Source organism: Carya illinoinensis, chromosome 5, assembly GCF_018687715.1.
Source record: "Carya illinoinensis cultivar Pawnee chromosome 5, C.illinoinensisPawnee_v1, whole genome shotgun sequence".
Taxonomy (NCBI): domain Eukaryota; kingdom Viridiplantae; phylum Streptophyta; class Magnoliopsida; order Fagales; family Juglandaceae; genus Carya; species Carya illinoinensis.
In genome coordinates, this window is record NC_056756.1 from 44,750,612 (window position 1) to 44,767,994 (window position 17,383).

A 17,383-nucleotide genomic window follows, 5' to 3' on the forward strand; every position below is an offset into this window, starting at 1 on the left:
AAAAGTTTTCATTATCCCATTATTATTTTAATTTCCTTAATATAATCAAATGTCATGTCAACACTTCTATCAGTCCACATCATGTTCGGACATAAAAGATGGGGGGCAATACTTACCAAATTAAAAAACTCCAGTCTTAAAAGTCAAAAGGTGAAATAAATTCTAAAATTTCCTTTAAGAAACACCTTATTCGCCCTCATTACAAAAACAATATAACAAACTTGCTGATATAGATGGTGAATATGATCTTACATTATTTGAGAAAGAGGACTTCTTGACTTTTATATGATTTCATGGGGGGCTCTATTTGCTGAAGTGAAGGGCTTAAGCCAAATCACAGCTTGAGGGTGGTGAGTATGGTGTGATGTGAGTATAACCCCCATATCGTTTGGAAGGAAAAAAATTCTTGCCGTGGATGATTTTAAAAGAATAATTGAAGGAGGTGGTGAGTGAAGTTCCACATTGCTTAGAAGGACGAATTTCTTACCCTTTATAATGATTTCAAAATTACAATCCTTTTCGAAAACAAGAATTCAAAACATCCTGGTACATGTCGTTATGGCCTTTGGAAATGTCCTACTTTACGCACCGTGTGTTGTTCTCTCCGATTCATTAAATATCAACTTTGTTAGCTAGCAGTTGTAAATAAATAAAGACATTAATATTGATTGGACACTGTTCATCGTGGTTGATGCCATAAAGTTTATAGGGAGTGCGGCTATTAAGTAAATCTGAAATCATCTGAATGGTTTATGAGACCTCACAATTTTGAGATTTTTATGGGGCAGTTATAATGTAACTTCACGATGAAATCCGTAATTGAAGTGTTGTGCAAAGGCAAATGGTCTTTCTGGGTGGTCCCGTTCAGCTAACCAACAGCAAGATAAAATCTTCCAAGAAATTTTCTATTAGTTAAAATGGCTAAAGCAATAAGAATTTACAACAAATAATATATATGAAAGCCACGATCTAAAGCATTGGCTCTGGCAAAATATTTGAGTGGTAATGCTTGAAATGTAAGAGCACTGTCTAAACTTCCTTTTGGTTGAACACACATCTACAAAGCCCCCGTTACCTAGGAGGAAGCTCTGATGCTTGACCACTCGGAGAAGGATTTGATGAATTAGAAGGTATTGACCCATTATCTTGACAAGATTGAGCACCCCACTTTTGCTCTACATCTAATGGCTCCACTACATATACTGTGCCATCGCTCATGCCGAGTGCAATCTGGTTAGGCTCAGATGGATGAGCAGCTATAACCAAAGGGTAGACTGGGCTGGTGCTGCAGAAGATTTTTGTCAATAAATAGTGCAGTAACCCTTTAAGCTTCAGCACACCACACAAATTATGGAGGTCACAAAGCAAAATGAGAACTGATTTCTACTAGAATCACAAATTGACAAGCTTCCCATAATAGTGTACCATTAACTCACCTAACAGCAGAGGATGGTAGGTAGGCAGAAGGAGCTATCCGACATCTGATCCTTAAGCTATCCACGTCAAAAACTCCAACAGAACCATCATAGAAAGAAGCATAAACGAGTAAACCATCACATGAATATATTGCACTCGAGATTGGAGCTGTAGGTGTGTCTTTTGCAGACCAAGACCACTGCAAAAACATGAATTAGCACAACAGCACTAAAAAACGTGCAACTTTACAGCCGATTTTTACTGTGATAACCTCTCGTAAATGTTAACAAAATAAATATCAGCTTATCCATAGCCCTACAATTTCTGCTCTCTGTTTTACTTAATGACAAGGAAACTGTGGAGACAGTGCAAAACTTTTACCCAGTTAAACCCTGAACCTATAAAAATGCTTGTACATCACATGGATCAAATAAATCATCAGCTTTTCGAAAATGGGACGTGGCCTCTAGAAATTTTTTGCAGCCGAGGTTTGAATCTTAAGACCTAAGTCCCCATAGCCAACCACTAGGGGTTACATTTTTGCAAACCAAGGAACATCTTTTTCATAGAAGAGCATCGAACCATGTCTGGTGCCAATTGCAGGCGCATACTAGCTATCCATCATCCTCAAAAATCCAGTACAAGCTAATGGATCTACAATCCACTGTCCTAAAAGATCCATTGTATATGGGAATTTTTTAAAAAAAAAAAAAATAACAGCTTTCATACATTTGTTTGATATCACTTACATCAGTGCTCCGATAAAAAAATAAAGACACACTTAGATTTCCATGAGCCCAAGTCAGGAAATTAATGTAAAAAATAATCCTGAAGGACGTGTCAGCTGGGATTCAAACCAGTGCAAACTGGTTGGTGAAAGCGCACATAACTGTTGGACCAGGTCCAACCTTTGTGTTGTTTGGCAGTAGGTATATAGCATTTCTCATAATATATATACCTGTTGGGAACCAATTTCAGCAAAATGAAAAGTAGTAACTTTGCATTTGCATCATTTGACTATCTATAAATAGACCTATTGGCCTACAAATTGTAGAATCTCACAAGCCAATTTCGAATTCTCTCTCCTAAAAGTTTTCATTTCTTCAAAACTTGTTATTAGGATTTGTTTGTTCTCAAGAAAACAGATTTCTAATTTCTTGGTTGAATAGCAAAATATGAGGGTATTTAGGGTCTAATTTCATGTGTGCATAACTTAGTTAGACAAACAGACTTGTTCTGGGTTTCATTGTATCTTGAAGGCAAATTCACTTGTAACCCGTGTGCATACCATTACTAGTGGAGGCATATAGTCTTAAGGAAAGCAACATTGTAATACACCTTGAAGCAAACTCTTTTCTCTCAATATTTTATTGTTTTGCAGCCCCTTCGAACCAACAAGGACTTGACTGATATTGCAACACAATATCAGCTCAATAACACCCTAGTGTGTGTGCAAGAAAAGAAAAAATAGAGTTGCCGGGGTTTTTTTTTTTTTTTTTTTTGGGGGGGGGGGGGGGGGGGGAGGTGGGGCTGTTGCCTATTTCCACCAAATCCATTATCTGTTACTTCTTAAGCACTCCTTTTAAAATTTAAAATAAAGGATTTTCTGTTTCTAGGATAAGGGTATGCTGCCAAACAATAAGAGGTTATTCAGCTATGAAGGTGTAAACACTGGGAGGCTCTATTCACCCCATTTTTCTCCATTTGAACCTGACTGTGGTTAATTGGTAATTAGGTTAGCTTACCAAACAATAAGAGGCAAATAGTAAATAAGTCAATATGAATTCAAGGACAGCAACATGAAAAACTTACTGAGCGCAAACATTCAAGCTTGCTGTCATAGATAGCAACTTGACTTTCATGTACTACCAATAGATTTGCTTGATCATTATGGAACTGAACTTTAGTTTCTCCAACCAGTGGGGATTGGCGACCAGCTGGTGCTTGAATGAACCTTGATTTCTTCTTCTCCCACCCATCAATGCTCCAGACACATAACTGCAACTCAATGGATCAAAGTACGATACTGATAATCATGTAATTATAATGCAAAAGAGAGTAATAACATCTGATCCTGATACTTGAATCCAAAAGCATTCAGTCGTGATAAGAAGATATGTTTTATTTTGGTCGGCAGCAAAGCTCCAGTCATGATTTTCCAGGCCTTCAGAACTCAATTCTCCCATTAGATACATCGGATGCAAATTTTATAGGGTACTTAGTGTTTTCCCTATTGTACTTATTTCTTTATTTTCCCCTAAAACAATCACCAGCTAACAGCCTTCAATAGAATAAAGAAGTTCTTTGTTTGTTTGCAGCTGGATTTGAAGAGGATCAGATACTAAGCTGTTGTAGTATGTGGCTCATATCAAGTGAAACACGTATACGGAGAAAGCAGGTTGATGCCATTGTTCCGCTCCATTCCGCTCGATACGCAAACAGGGGTATTTTAGGAATTTTTTAATACCTCTGTACGGCTAGGGTTAGTCTAAATACATATGATGTAACCCCACTTTTCCCATAGTGAAATCTAACCGCTGCTTGCTCCTGTGGATGTCGGCATACTGCCAAACCACATTATGTGTTTTTCTTGGTTTCTCTCTGTTTGATTTTCCGTACTATTCATCATAATTGCTGCGCGTTTCACAACATAAGCTAATGGTCTATTGTCAAAAACCGAATGCTAAGTTTGGGTCCGCATATATGTTTAGTTTGAGGAAGGCTGTTACCCAATGCAAGTCCCACCAAAGTAGGGTCCTGAAGCTAAGATCTGGATAAGGTCCTACCTCCTTCTTCTTTTATCAGTAAGGTCCTAACTTCTAGTTACAAAACTAAAATTTAGATTTCATCACTTACGAGTTCAATGTACAGAATATGTTACCATACTATAAATACAATCAGCTACCAACCTGTGTATCAGCTCCTGAAGAAACGAGAATATTTAAAGTTTGGGAAAATGCAAGCCCTGTAATCCGATTCTGGTGACCTTTGAGTTTGGTTTTGACCTGCAAACCATATTCAAGCTTGAAATGTATTTCCATCACCAAATTTCATGCAAGAAGGCTTAAGGTAATCAGAGGTGGATGCTTATATGACAATGGCAGTTCTGATGGGATACATTAAAACCTTGATTTAATGATAATAGCATCATAATATTTTCCTTACAAGGAATGTTTCCCCATTACAAATTCTGAAGTCAAACATGAATGGAAACATTAAAAATCTTGATGTCAAACATGAACTTAGAACATGCACAGGTGATCTGATAATGATAAAAACTTCCAAACCTCAAAGTAATAATACCATCACTCCCTAAATGAAACCATATAATTGTATGTAATTGCATTATTGAAGAAAAAAAGAGCTTACAGAAAGAAAGAATAAAAACATGAGATGCCTCACCTCATCAACCCTGACATTATATATTTGAATAGAAGAATCCTCCATGCCAATTGCAATTATATTATTATCTTGGGGGTGGAATGCCAAGAAAGTGGCTGCAGGAGGTGGGGACATAAATGTTGTCATGACCTGAACAGCAGTTACCAGGTTAATGCAGTCAAAATGGACTTTATTATAAAAACTTAACTAAGAGCCAGCTGAACTTAAATATTGGAGAAGAACAAAAAAGACCTTCAAATTTCCCAATCAGGAAACAAGCAACAGCAGCATTTACAAACCTTAAATGTCATCATGTTGAACAAAGAGACCTTCCCACCAGATGCAGACATGACATAAGAATCATTTTTTGATAAAGCAATACATGCAGCACACTCTTCAGCTGGTTTACCGTCATTTACATCATTACTCATAAGAGTTCCATTGGGAGGCTGCCACAACTGTGGCACTACATATGCAGTGGCCTGAATATTTTTAAGGTGAAGAGCCATCAGAAACACCACAAACATATCCAGAAAAATTTTGCAAGGCTAGAAAGCTAACCTTTCCCGGTGGATTCCTTTCACTCCGTTGCCATTTCCAAAGTTTGTGAACAGCATTGGAAACAAGGGCCAGTAGAGCTAGGCCACTGTTAGTGTAGATCAGTCGCACAACCTAACATTTGAAACACATATTCTTAATTCTGATAACATAACTAAAAATAGCTCAAGTATGTTTTTTCTATAAGTAAAAATAGCTCAAGTATGTTCCTTTTTTACGAATAATATATTTGTGTATTGTAAGAACTATAAATATTATAAACCAAGTGAATAAAAGATTCTGAAATCTTATTACCTCTAGCATTGCTGTCATCAATAATGATTAAGGTTACTATTTTTCAATACAAACAGAATCTCCAAACATGGAATAAGTTTACATTTGTCATGCATAGAAATTTGTTTTGCATAGAAAGTACACAATTTTCAGGAAGTGCACTGTTGGCAGAAACGCAATCACCTGGGACATGCCCACTTTTTCCCCCTTTTGAGATTAATGATTTTCCTAAATAGATTTGTCACCTAATCTCTCCTTTAATATCCATATTAATGATAAGATTTATGAAACTTGCCATAAAGTTGTTACTTGAAGCATTAAAGCGGTTGGTTACATGTCAAGACTTTATTGGAACAGAGGGAAATAAACATTACATAAGCGGTAACCCCAGTTGCACGAGCTCAATTTATTTTTCTACATGGAAAGATTAGATTGTATATTGTAGTCGTGAATTCAAAATAAGTAAAATACTTGCTGGCCATGAGAAATGAACGAGAACTTAAAATGCACAAGGTTGTGTCATTTGTGTCATCAAAGGTACTTAGTCTTTTCAAAGAATGGCAGAACTTCTAGCTGGGTTGGATGCTCTAAGGAAAGAGAACTAAATCTAAAATTATGGGACGCATGGCAAACATGGATACATTTTCTTTGGCAGATTCAAAACACTGTATAGGTATTATATTTCATCACAGTACCAGTTTTACTGAAAAATACATTATGACTACATTGCATGTCAAGTTCATAAACAAAAATACCTAAATTACTTCTATCCAACAATAACTAAATCCCATCCAGACTCCAAAAGGGAGGGTTAAATAGACTAATAATGGGAGTTTAGACAAAATCAGTAAGATTTTCTAAAGGCCTATTTCTTATCTCTCAATCAGTTGAATGGACAATTTAAATAAAATACGGAACAAATGAAAATAAAAATGTGTAGTTTTCTAAAGTAGATACATATATTTAACACAGAATCTAATGTTTGGCATTTATGCAGTAATATATCCAAACAAACCAGAAGCAGATGCAACAAACATTTTTGTATCAAACGTCTTCATCTTCGAAATAACCTTAATTTGGTTAATGTCTTTGTTTTAATGCCTGTTTTCGAATGTTTTCAGCACTTCCTTCAGATCCCGTACACATCATTTTGAATATCACTCCTACAGCCAGTACAAGGCTGTATATTTGATAATATTCATGCATAAAAGTTTCATCAGTTTTTGTTTTTAGCATGATAAATCCATGTATGGGACACACATGGCAGTCTAGTTCTGAAATCTTAATTGCACTGGACAAGTTAAGCTAGGTAACTTCCTTCAAATATTTACCTCTTTCTAACATGAACATGTGAAATCTGAGAGGAAGGACAACTCTATAAAGTAGAAGAATGAACTTCCTCAGTATTTAAAGATGTTTCAGTGCCAACTTTAATGTCAAAAACTTGCTTTAACAAAGACTAAGATTCTCCTACATTCATTTAAGTTCCCTAGTAACTTATATGCATGCTTCCTCTCTCTTTAAAATATTTTTCACTCTGAGAAAAGAACGTATTTTGAAGGCATTTATTGTTTTCCCATACGTTTACCATATATTTTCTTCCCTTATCGCACTTGTTTTGAAAGTGAAATTGTGTTTCTGTGACGCGCAGAGCATGGAAATGAAAAATGTCATTTTCGGGTTAAAAAAGCTTAGATTTGACTTTCGAAATGGAAAAAATGAAATTAAAGAGCATTACTTGAATGCTACTGCAGGTACATGCGAAGAATTGATCAAATCATTGGGCAGCACTAGAAGGCAATGTGGACCATTCTTTTGGACAGGCTGAATAAATTTATAATTGATATCAAGATTCAAACACCAAGGTCATCTAATCCTATGAGATTACCTGCATTCCCCCTCCTTGTTGTCAATTATATGTCTCCATTAGTCTTTCATAAGTAGCCAGTGCATTTTACCAATGATGCTTTCGGTAGCCCCACATCTTTTAACATGGGTTCATAAGTGGTGGGAAAAGATTGACAGCTCTTTGGGCACTACGTAGTTTGATAGATTTCAAACCATCAATCCAACAAGCATTTGTTAGGACCAGTGTAATCAGTGTGCGTACACAACACTTTCAACAGAAATGTTCAGCACTCGACAAGCATCAATATTCTTGGGTTTCTTTCCATAACATCTCCAATGTACTAATTAAGTGTGTTAACAATCATAGGATAAAAAGCTATGAAGTAAATGTATTTGCCATGCCAGTCTGCCAGATACCACAAATTGATGACCGATAAAATAACAATAATTATAATATCACTCACAAAAACTTTCCATACAAGCACCAGCTTTCCTTCCCATTATGAAATGAGTTGCACCAAGTAACATTTGATCAGTCATATGCTCAAACCACCTACCTTGCCTGCTGTTATGGAGTCGGGCAGTCGTAGAAACTTGAGTTGAGTTGTGTCCACAATATCAGATGTTTTCCAGCTCGAAATTTTGTCTACGTCATCTAATATCCGCGGTTTGACATCAAGAAGCCTGCTATTGTCCATGGTACCCTGTAGTGAAGTCCTATGAAAACTTCGAAACTAGGTAGCATAAACAATTCTATGCAACCAGAAAAACTTAAATTACTAGACTACCGTCCATTGCACCCTGGAAGTAAAGTCCTATGAAAACTTCAAAACTAGGTAGCACAAACAATTCTATGCAAGCAGAAAACATAAGCTTACTAGACTGCTGACAGATACAGCTGGAGGGGTTCTATCAGGACGTTCCTGTGTGGGAGCAACAGGAGAAACATTTGCAAATGGGCCTAAAGACGTACCAAGCAGAGGCTGCAATAAATAACATATATATGCTGAAGAGACAAGTTTAAGAAACATCTGTAGCAAAATAAGAGTAACTTTATAATTAGGATACTGCAGATGTCTATTGAAAAACCAGTTATGTATTGCTTAAATCAATTGGCCCTAAAGGCACAAAAATACGAAGTAACAAACAAACCACCTTCAGTACAGAACTATTACTCTTCAAATATGACACTGGTATTGGATTCCCCAACAAATTGTCAACTAAAAATTCTTAGGCAACTAAGGCAAGGTTATTTTTTTTCATAAGTAAAAATTCTAAGGCAAGCTTATAATTTATAAACATCAAATATCCAACAGATTACCATAACATGTGCTTTGAGTGAAAGCCACAAGAACTCATCTGATACAGTGACACCCATTGTCAAAATTATTGTTTTTTGGTAAGTAAAATAAAATTTTATTGAAACAAGTATACATGATTGCCCAAGTACACAGGGAGTATACAAATGAGAACACCTATTACAATAAGCCCACAAAAAACAGCAGTAAAACATAGTATTTTATGAATTGGTATCCCCACACTAGAGAATAGAGTGAAGTTATAACTGAAAAGAAGGTTCCAAGAATAAAGTCTAGCTCTAAAAAACCGAATGTGTTTAACTATCCAAAAGTAATATCTACTATGGGAACCTCACAATCTCAAAAGCCAAGCATATCGTTGAGTTCACATCATATCTAAAAGGATTCCACAGCTCCAGGGTAGGAACCATCAGGGACAATCTGAGGTCCTCACTTTAATTCTCAAAGTACCATTTCCACAGGAAAAAGAGAACTTCTCTTCTTTAAGCTGCTGTTCTTTGGTTCATGTTGATCAAGTCTCATCCATGGATACAAATTTCCAGGATATAATCTTTTCTTGTGAAATGGTACTTTGAGATTTTTTTTTTTCACTTCGAGATTTTTTTTTTTTTTAAGTAATGGTACTTCAAAAATTAAAGTGAGTTTCTCAGGTGATTGGTGGTGGAAGGTGCTCTAATGCGGCCAATGGGCCCTTTGGTAGTAGGAGTGTGAAAAAACATGCATTGAGGCCCACAACGTTGAAGATAGTGAGAGAACACAGCCAGGGTTAATAAGTTTGCACAGTTAATACTTTGCATGAGTGGACAACATCCACAACAATACTGGATTTGCATTTTGTGCAGATTTTACTAATTCTTGTTACCCTGCCCTTCATTAAACTACACATCCCCCTTTTTAGGCCCCCCATGTACTTGGGTTATACCCATACTGCTTTTTAATAAAGTGCGGTATTATCTATATGATACTTCAACAGCTAGGATTGAGATTGGTTTTTATACTGGAATACAAAATGCAAATGACATTGAAGGTTGATGGTACTAAATTACAAAGCAAGTGGCAGTAATCAACATTAATTATACCTTGCAGTCCACTACAGACTTTTCACCAAATCAAAATCAACACAAGTTGGGAAATATATTAATTATGAGACTTCTGTAAGAGGTTGAGATACCCCATCTATATTAGCTATTATCAAAGAAGTTTGACACTGCTACTGTTCATTAACAAATCTATCAGGGTTCAGATACAAGACAACCAAAGTGGTATTTGTTCCACCCATAAGTCCATAACCTAAGCTCATGTAAAATACAGAACCATATTTTGTGTTTGTGCAGGCTTCTCGTTTTAGACTTGCATCTTTAAGTAGATCTGATTAACACAAAGGTCAAAGGTTTTCTTGATATCATTACTCTGTACTGGGGTACATCGAATTGTCCAAAGATACCATATAGATAAGTAAAAAAAAAAAAAAATCAAAGCACTGGACTACCTTAGAGTTAATGGCCTCAGAAGGGCCTCGATTCTTATCAATGGCCCTGCTCTCCAACATCCTTATCAAGTGCACACCATCGTTGTTGGCTAAAATCTTGATACCATTGTCACTAGTTGTGACTGCCAACAGTGACCCCTCTTTGTTGAATCTCAGTCTAGAACTAGCCTGCCAAAGAAGAAAAGAATGAATCACGCTTCATCCTTCAACATGATACCAGTAATTAAATGGGAAGGCAGCAGTATACTAACAGGCAATCCACCATCTGCATCAACAGCTATCAACATATTGGTATTGTCCATATCCCAGAACTTGATTTGAAAGTCATCACCTGCAGCTAAGAACCGGTTCCTAGTTGTGTCAAACTGGACAACACCTAAGGAGCGCTTCCTAAAACCAGAATATGTCCGTTTTATTGCTCCTTCACTCTCATTCCACTCAACTAGATGTGATTCACCTTCTTTACTTGTTCCACATGAGAAGAGCCTGCAAGACAAATAAAAGTATGGTTAAAATCATGACAAAATCTATTTACAAACCTGTTTTCTGACACACCCAACACACACTGAAGTGGGTCCCCACAATAATGAAAATATATTAGTGTTTTAACTTTTTTTATAACTATAATGGCCCCACACAAGTGGTGTGTTGATATACCAGGCTTGCAAGTAGCATAACAAAAATCTAAATATTATCTTCCCAATGCCACTAACATGCATTCTAACATGCATTTTATGCAGGGAATGAGCTGAAGTGTTTTACAGTACAGTTTATACTTTCAGACATTCCAACCTGTGAATATAGAGAATCGAATTACACAACTAATGCAGAAAAATAAACACATAAAATCATTTCATAACCTTTCCAACAGACATGCTTTACCTGGTTCCATCTGCACTATATGCCATCATGGTGCACCACAGTCCAGGAGCGTCGTAATCCACTCTGGATCTCGAGCAATCATACAGCCAAGCTTTGATTTTCCCATCAATGGCAGTAGAGAAAATAAACTGCACATAAAAACAAAATGGGTTGGAAAATCAACTGTGCTGAAGATAAAGGTAGTCGGAAAATATAAGTTAATTACTGAAGCTATCAGATCTTTACAAGCAGCCCACGTTTTACACAAAGATATTGCACTGTCAGCACAGGTCAACATGTTTCACAAGTAGAAAGCAAATAATTAACTTCTTAATAAAATTACTTGGATATTTTCTTTGTAATGAGGGCAGACTGAATAAACAGGAGCTTCGTGGCCTTCAAAAGTGTATTGTCTACGTCCAGTTACAGCATCCCATACCTGTCATATGACATGCTACAATGAGGAAGCTCAACTTTCCTATTTATAAAAGCCTCAAGATCTTAATTGATACCTTAATCATCTTATCATCACCACATGTGACAATACACAATTGCTTGTTGGGATGGGCGAACGCAATGTCATTAACACCACCAACATGAGCATCAATCTAAAAGATAAGATTATCAATTATCAGCACCTTGCCATTATCAGGGGAAACATAATATATAAGGCAGAGGACTCACCTCCAAATGTTGTGTCAGTTCTCCAGTTGGATTGTATTTATATGTTTGAACAATATGTTTGGAAAATGAAACACCTAAACCATTCAGAGCATAAAACTTAAGCCTAAAAAATGTGATATAAAAAATAAGGGAATAAACTAGTCAAGAGAAACAAAGTTGTGTTTGTACCAAGCATAAGTCCATCTGGCCCCCAAACACATCTATTCACCGAAATCGCAGCATCATTGAGTAATGTTGTCTGGTAGCATGTACAAAATTAATTAGAGAGGAAAATCACATGAAACTTCTAATACATAATACTTATGATATTGCTAGTAGATACAGTGTGCTAACTTGTGCAGTTGTGAAATCACTTAACTATTGCCCCAGAGGTGTTGAGATTAAATCCCAGCCGCACTAGTATTAGGGAGTTTAAGGGTGTAGGATAAGGCTATCCTTCATTGTCAACTTTACCCCAAAGAATCATAAAGTGCAATTCAAAACCTAAGTAGACCTCCAACAAAATTGTAACAAACAATACCTGCAATGGCTTAGAAGCAGCCGAGATATCCCAAAACTTGAATGGCTTGTGTGCCAACCTTTCCCGAGACCCAACTTCCCAAAGGCTAATGTCCCCAACATTTGTCCCAACTACAAACAATAATTGACAACTCTGACAAATGTACACAACAATATTTGGCAAAGAAAAAAAATAAAGTATGAACCTAAAAGAATTGTTTGCTGCTGTGGACGAAAGTCCATGCTCATGACATTAGATCCTTGATTGAGCGTCCGCACAACAACTTTGTGAAGGTCATCTTGTGAACAGACATTAGGAGTATGCATTACACCAGAAAAGGACACCTATAAAGACCATATGCAAGCAAATACTTTCCATAAGCAAAACAGAATGGCACATCATGTCCCACGGAGACGGACAAGCAGTTATTGATAGAGCTTAACATCATGAAAATTGAGCTTGAAAAGAAACTGTCTTATTTAACCACACCTCGTCAGACTGGCCAATACGAATGCGCTTCAAGTGCTCAGAATCAGCAGATTGATAATCCATGCCTGTTACACCAGTGGGGGTCCTTGGGTGTTTCAAGAATGCAGCTGTTTACAACAGAAAATAGTCACTACAACCAAATACTACAAGTAATTATGCTAGTGGAGATCTGAAAGCGCTTAGAAACATTACAAGCATCCTCACCTGCACTAGAAGGCTGCACAAGACCAGGTGAGCCTGCTGCCATGGCAGCATGAGGTAAAGAGGGATTGGTGCTTGACATCCACCCAGCAATAGCACCAGGAGTTGGGGAAACAACAGGCTGAAATGGCTGCACATGAAGAGGCATTACAAGAATTATGCTAGAACATCATCTTTTTTCCCTCTTCTTTCAGCAAGTAAATAGATGGGAAACACTAGATTTGAATCCCTATGGTTCTTGCACGAACTCTAGGTAATAGGCAGATAGATAGAAACATAAATTGAGTCTAATAGCATTTATTGCTATCCATTTGAGATCCAATTTATGACCTATCTCTCTCTCTCACTTTATATCCAAAAAATTATAGGATCTTAGTCCAAAAATACTTACACCATGGGCACCAATTGGGGGAAATGCCCCAGCCTTAGGAATTGGCCCCATCAGGGGGCTGTTTGTGGGAGGTGGACGAGCTCCATTACTCGTTGGAGAGCAAGAATGATCCATGAATAGCGTTTTAATATCAGGGTTTGGACGAGGATTCTTGCAAAGTTGATGCTGCCAGTTTAGACTGAAATTTTCAACAAGAGAAATGAGTCTCTGAGAAACAACTATCATCAGGGAAAGTCAAGACACACGTCTTCAGTTAAATTAACTTTTTTAAAATTAACAAGCAGGAACAATAGAAAAGTTCTTATATAGATACACGCATGCACACATTTTATGAGAGGAACCCTTATACAGAGACAACCAAGCTACTCCTGAAACAAACTCCAGTCAGTCAGTAACCCAAATTTTAAAATGAGTCCATGACCGCATCATTTTTTTTTTTTTTTATGACGAGGAATCCAAAAGGCCATACAAATGCAACATGTCTTTAACCCAATTAAACATCAGACCTATGGCCCCTAGAAATTGTTTGCACCCAAGGATTCAAACCGTTTCATTTTTTTTTTTTTTTTTTTGGAATATACCAACAAGACCAAGGCCACTATCACTTGAGCCACCCCTAGGAGTTTCATATTTGCATGTTATATCTATTTGGAGAAAATATAGGAATAACCTCTGGTTAATTAAAGTCCTTAGTCGTGAACTTTTGAAGGATGGAAACGCAAGCTTATCACGAAACAGCGGGTTTGCTTCAATCAACTTTTTGAGTTCTATAAGCATGATGTTTCTAGCCGATTTTGTGTCTCCATACTTGGAAAGCTGCTCATTTTGCCTGATGATGCAAAAGGAAATAGATTAGGACAGATCATAAGGCAGTACATTCACATAACAGAGACGAAAGGGTAGATACCTAAAGTTTTCAAGAGTAAGCAACTGAGTAATCTCTTTGAAAAGTTCCTCATTAAAGGATGCAAAAACCTTAAGGTCTTTCACAAGAATCTCGACAGCCTTTGTTCGATCCTGCCTGAGCAAAAAAGATATTAAACTGAGCTATGCTTTGCAGACTGACAACCAGCAATGATTTCAAGAAGCTCTTAGAAATTCATAAGTGGTTTTTTGAAAGAAATTATGTTGAAATACTCACCTATCCAGAGCTTCCAAGTACTTCTGCTTCCTAATTTCAAAGAAAATCTTCATTGAATATCGGTTATCCTCTACCTTAGTGAAGCCACATAAATAGCGCTCAACTTCATCCCATTCACCTGCCTGGACCTGATCCTCGAAATGCTTCATATTGAAGAAAAAGCCAGACTCTTGCTCTAACCTAAAAGTTCAGAAACCCGTCACACGAATATACAAGAAAAGACAGTATTGAGCATCCGTTCAAACCAAATTTCAGCAGCAGCGTGTTTCCAAGTGTCGCTAGCGGCTTTGCCCCTATTCACTATGGGAGAAAAAGTGTATCTTACAGTACATATTACATATATTCGGATTATTTGAGAAGACATTAGGCTCATTTTTCTTTTCTTTTCTTTTTTTCTAAGAATAAACACAGGCTCATTATTAAACTATGATTGAAAATTTTGTATTATTTTGTTTTCCGAAGTTTTCGTGGTAACCAACTAGATGATTGAGACAATGACTAAATTTACATAATGAATATAGGACTTACTTATGTACTGTTTCCTTGAATTTCTCCTCATCCAAGAACTGCAAAATCAAAAACACCAACTCCCTACTCAAGGAAGACATAGTGCCCGGTAATCCTAAACGCTCCAGCGCAAAGATCAAATATCAAACCAAAGCGTCTATATTCACTGCGATCAATACAGGCCGCCTCAAAATCCTCTGTCAACCGTTAAAGGTCGATAATTTGATGAACAGAAAATGCCCAGAAACTATTTCTGCTTCAACTTTCTTTTGGTACTAAATTTTGCTTCAAATCATTCATCTAGTACCTTGCTCAGAGTCCCAACTTACATTAACACTCCTCCAATCACTTCATCTTCGAATCAGTACAAAGTAATGCCTTCATCCAAACAACACAAAACCCAAATATTAAAATAATATAATAAACTACAAATACCCAGTAGAGACGACAACACCGAGAAAAAAGCTCTTTTTTCCACCAAATTCCACGTCAATGAACCCAAAATTAACTCCTGATCTTCAGCTCCGAGAACAGAGATCCAACACTGTAAAGGCTTTATTTAAATGCAGGTACATGTTAGACCAAAACAAGTTCTACAGCATGATCCTCTATCAGTAGATGGAATATTCTTCGTTCATCTCCACATCAAGAAAAAGAAGAAAACACAGAGCCTTACTGGTCTTCAGAGGGACGAACCTTTTCTAGGATTTTAGGGTTTTCCGACCACTCTCCTCCACTTCTTTTGCTTCTCTCTCTCAATGTGCTTTGCAGCTAACACTGCGCGCAACAACCCTTACTTTCTGTCTAAAATGTTCTACTTTAGTTTCTCTCCTCTCTCTCTATACATATATATATATATATATTTATGACTTTTTTTCTCTCTGGGACAAGGACAATGGCTTTGCTGTTTGTGCTCTCTCTCTATATATATAACCTCTCTCTCTCTCTCTCTCTCTCTCGAACTTCGAGCTTTCACTTTCGCCCTCTCTGCAATTACTGTACGACTCTCTCTCTCTCTCTCTCTGATTTCGCTTTCTCTACTGGCGGGTCTACACTACAGCCTGCACCACTCAGCTGTTCCGAACAAAAAAAATTAAAAAACAAAAGAAAAGAAAACCTAGGAGTAAGGAAAATCTAGGCTGTAATAAGCCCGGGCTATCTCTAGGATTGCACACCTCTTTTTGTCATCCATTTACAATGCGGTAATACAATTAAAAATAAATTCAAAAATAAAAACCTACGTTGTATATAGGGTTTTTTTTTAATTTTTATAAAAACATCTTTCATTTAAGATACAATTATAAAAAATTGTGAAAAAATAATTATTTTTCATTTAAAAACTATATTAGAAAAATCAGAAAACATAAAAAAAAATAGTCCATTAAAAGATAAATTTTTTTATATAAATCTCATATTTATTTATTTTTAAAAAATATATATATATATACATCATTTGTATATTTTATTATTGTAAATATTATTTCTTTATAATAAAAGATACTGTCCTTTATTCTAGAATTAGTATAAGAAAAAAAAAACCAATTCTCTTTGCCAATCAGTCCAAAACAATGAGATGCAGTACTGTCCAATTAGCTATGACTTAGGCTTCGTTTAAATTTAGAAAGCTTTTTATCTCATTTTATCATTATAATTTTTTAAATTTTTATACAAAATATAATAAATAATTTAATTTTTTTAAATCATAATTCAATTTTTTTAAATATTAAAATAATAACAATATTATTAAAAAAACATTCTAATAGTATTGATTTAACTTTCATCTTTATAATCCTGAATTTATAAATATGGGACATGGTTTTGGTGATTCGGGAGAAAAAAAAATATTTAATTTTTATTTTTTATCTAAAATTATCTCATTTTTAAATTTAAATAAATATTTATAGTACTGAATTTATAAATATCCTAATATTTCTGACATTTTTCATCGTTTACCTGATTCTGTGCAGCCATCTTCTCTAACATTAGCGTAATAAAGTTACAGATCCTCCCCACACGTCACATGATTAAGAAAAAATGGTGTAAAATAGAGTAGCTACTCCTTTTTTTTTTTTTTTTTTTTTTTTTACGAGAAAGTATGTGTATCCTAAGATGCCTATTGGTACGGTATAAAGTGTGGGGACAGAGGTCGGTAACTCTATCGACCCTTGTTTGGTACAAAAAGGAATTGGCATCTTATATTATAATGTACATGAATTTTATGGTCAAAATAAATGAAAAAAGAAACTGCACATGATGTTGATCGTTAGTAAGTGTGACAGTGTACAAATCTCCTGTCTTTTTATAGCCATTTGAGCAATACACTGCT

The 17,383-nt window shown here is 36.1% G+C and overlaps 1 protein-coding gene across 3 annotated transcripts; it reads right to left on the bottom strand.

The window, feature by feature from the left end:
• Positions 1 to 884: 884 nt before the first annotated feature.
• LOC122309621 (protein TOPLESS-RELATED PROTEIN 2-like) lies at positions 885 to 15,953 on the bottom strand. Of its 3 annotated transcripts, XM_043123153.1 has the most exons (26): positions 15,754 to 15,951; positions 15,079 to 15,435; positions 14,551 to 14,730; positions 14,317 to 14,430; positions 14,080 to 14,238; positions 13,410 to 13,587; positions 13,022 to 13,148; positions 12,818 to 12,924; positions 12,534 to 12,672; positions 12,350 to 12,459; positions 11,998 to 12,067; positions 11,830 to 11,903; positions 11,658 to 11,753; positions 11,489 to 11,584; positions 11,167 to 11,294; positions 10,536 to 10,770; positions 10,285 to 10,452; positions 8,355 to 8,459; positions 8,034 to 8,180; positions 5,359 to 5,469; positions 5,097 to 5,279; positions 4,819 to 4,947; positions 4,326 to 4,421; positions 3,229 to 3,414; positions 1,437 to 1,615; positions 885 to 1,285 (listed from the first exon to the last, which is right to left on the bottom strand). In XM_043123153.1, the coding sequence occupies exons 2-26, from the start codon at positions 15,156 to 15,158 to the stop codon at positions 1,072 to 1,074; spliced, it is 3,411 nt and encodes a 1,136-aa protein (XP_042979087.1). In that variant the 5' UTR covers positions 15,159 to 15,435; positions 15,754 to 15,951; the 3' UTR covers positions 885 to 1,071. The 3 variants fall into 3 exon arrangements, with proteins under 3 accessions (XP_042979087.1, XP_042979088.1, XP_042979089.1); XM_043123154.1 differs by having other exon boundaries at positions 885 to 1,279; positions 15,079 to 15,953; XM_043123155.1 differs by lacking the exons at positions 15,079 to 15,435; positions 15,754 to 15,951 and having other exon boundaries at positions 14,317 to 14,426; positions 14,551 to 14,694.
• Positions 15,954 to 17,383: the final 1,430 nt, after the last annotated feature.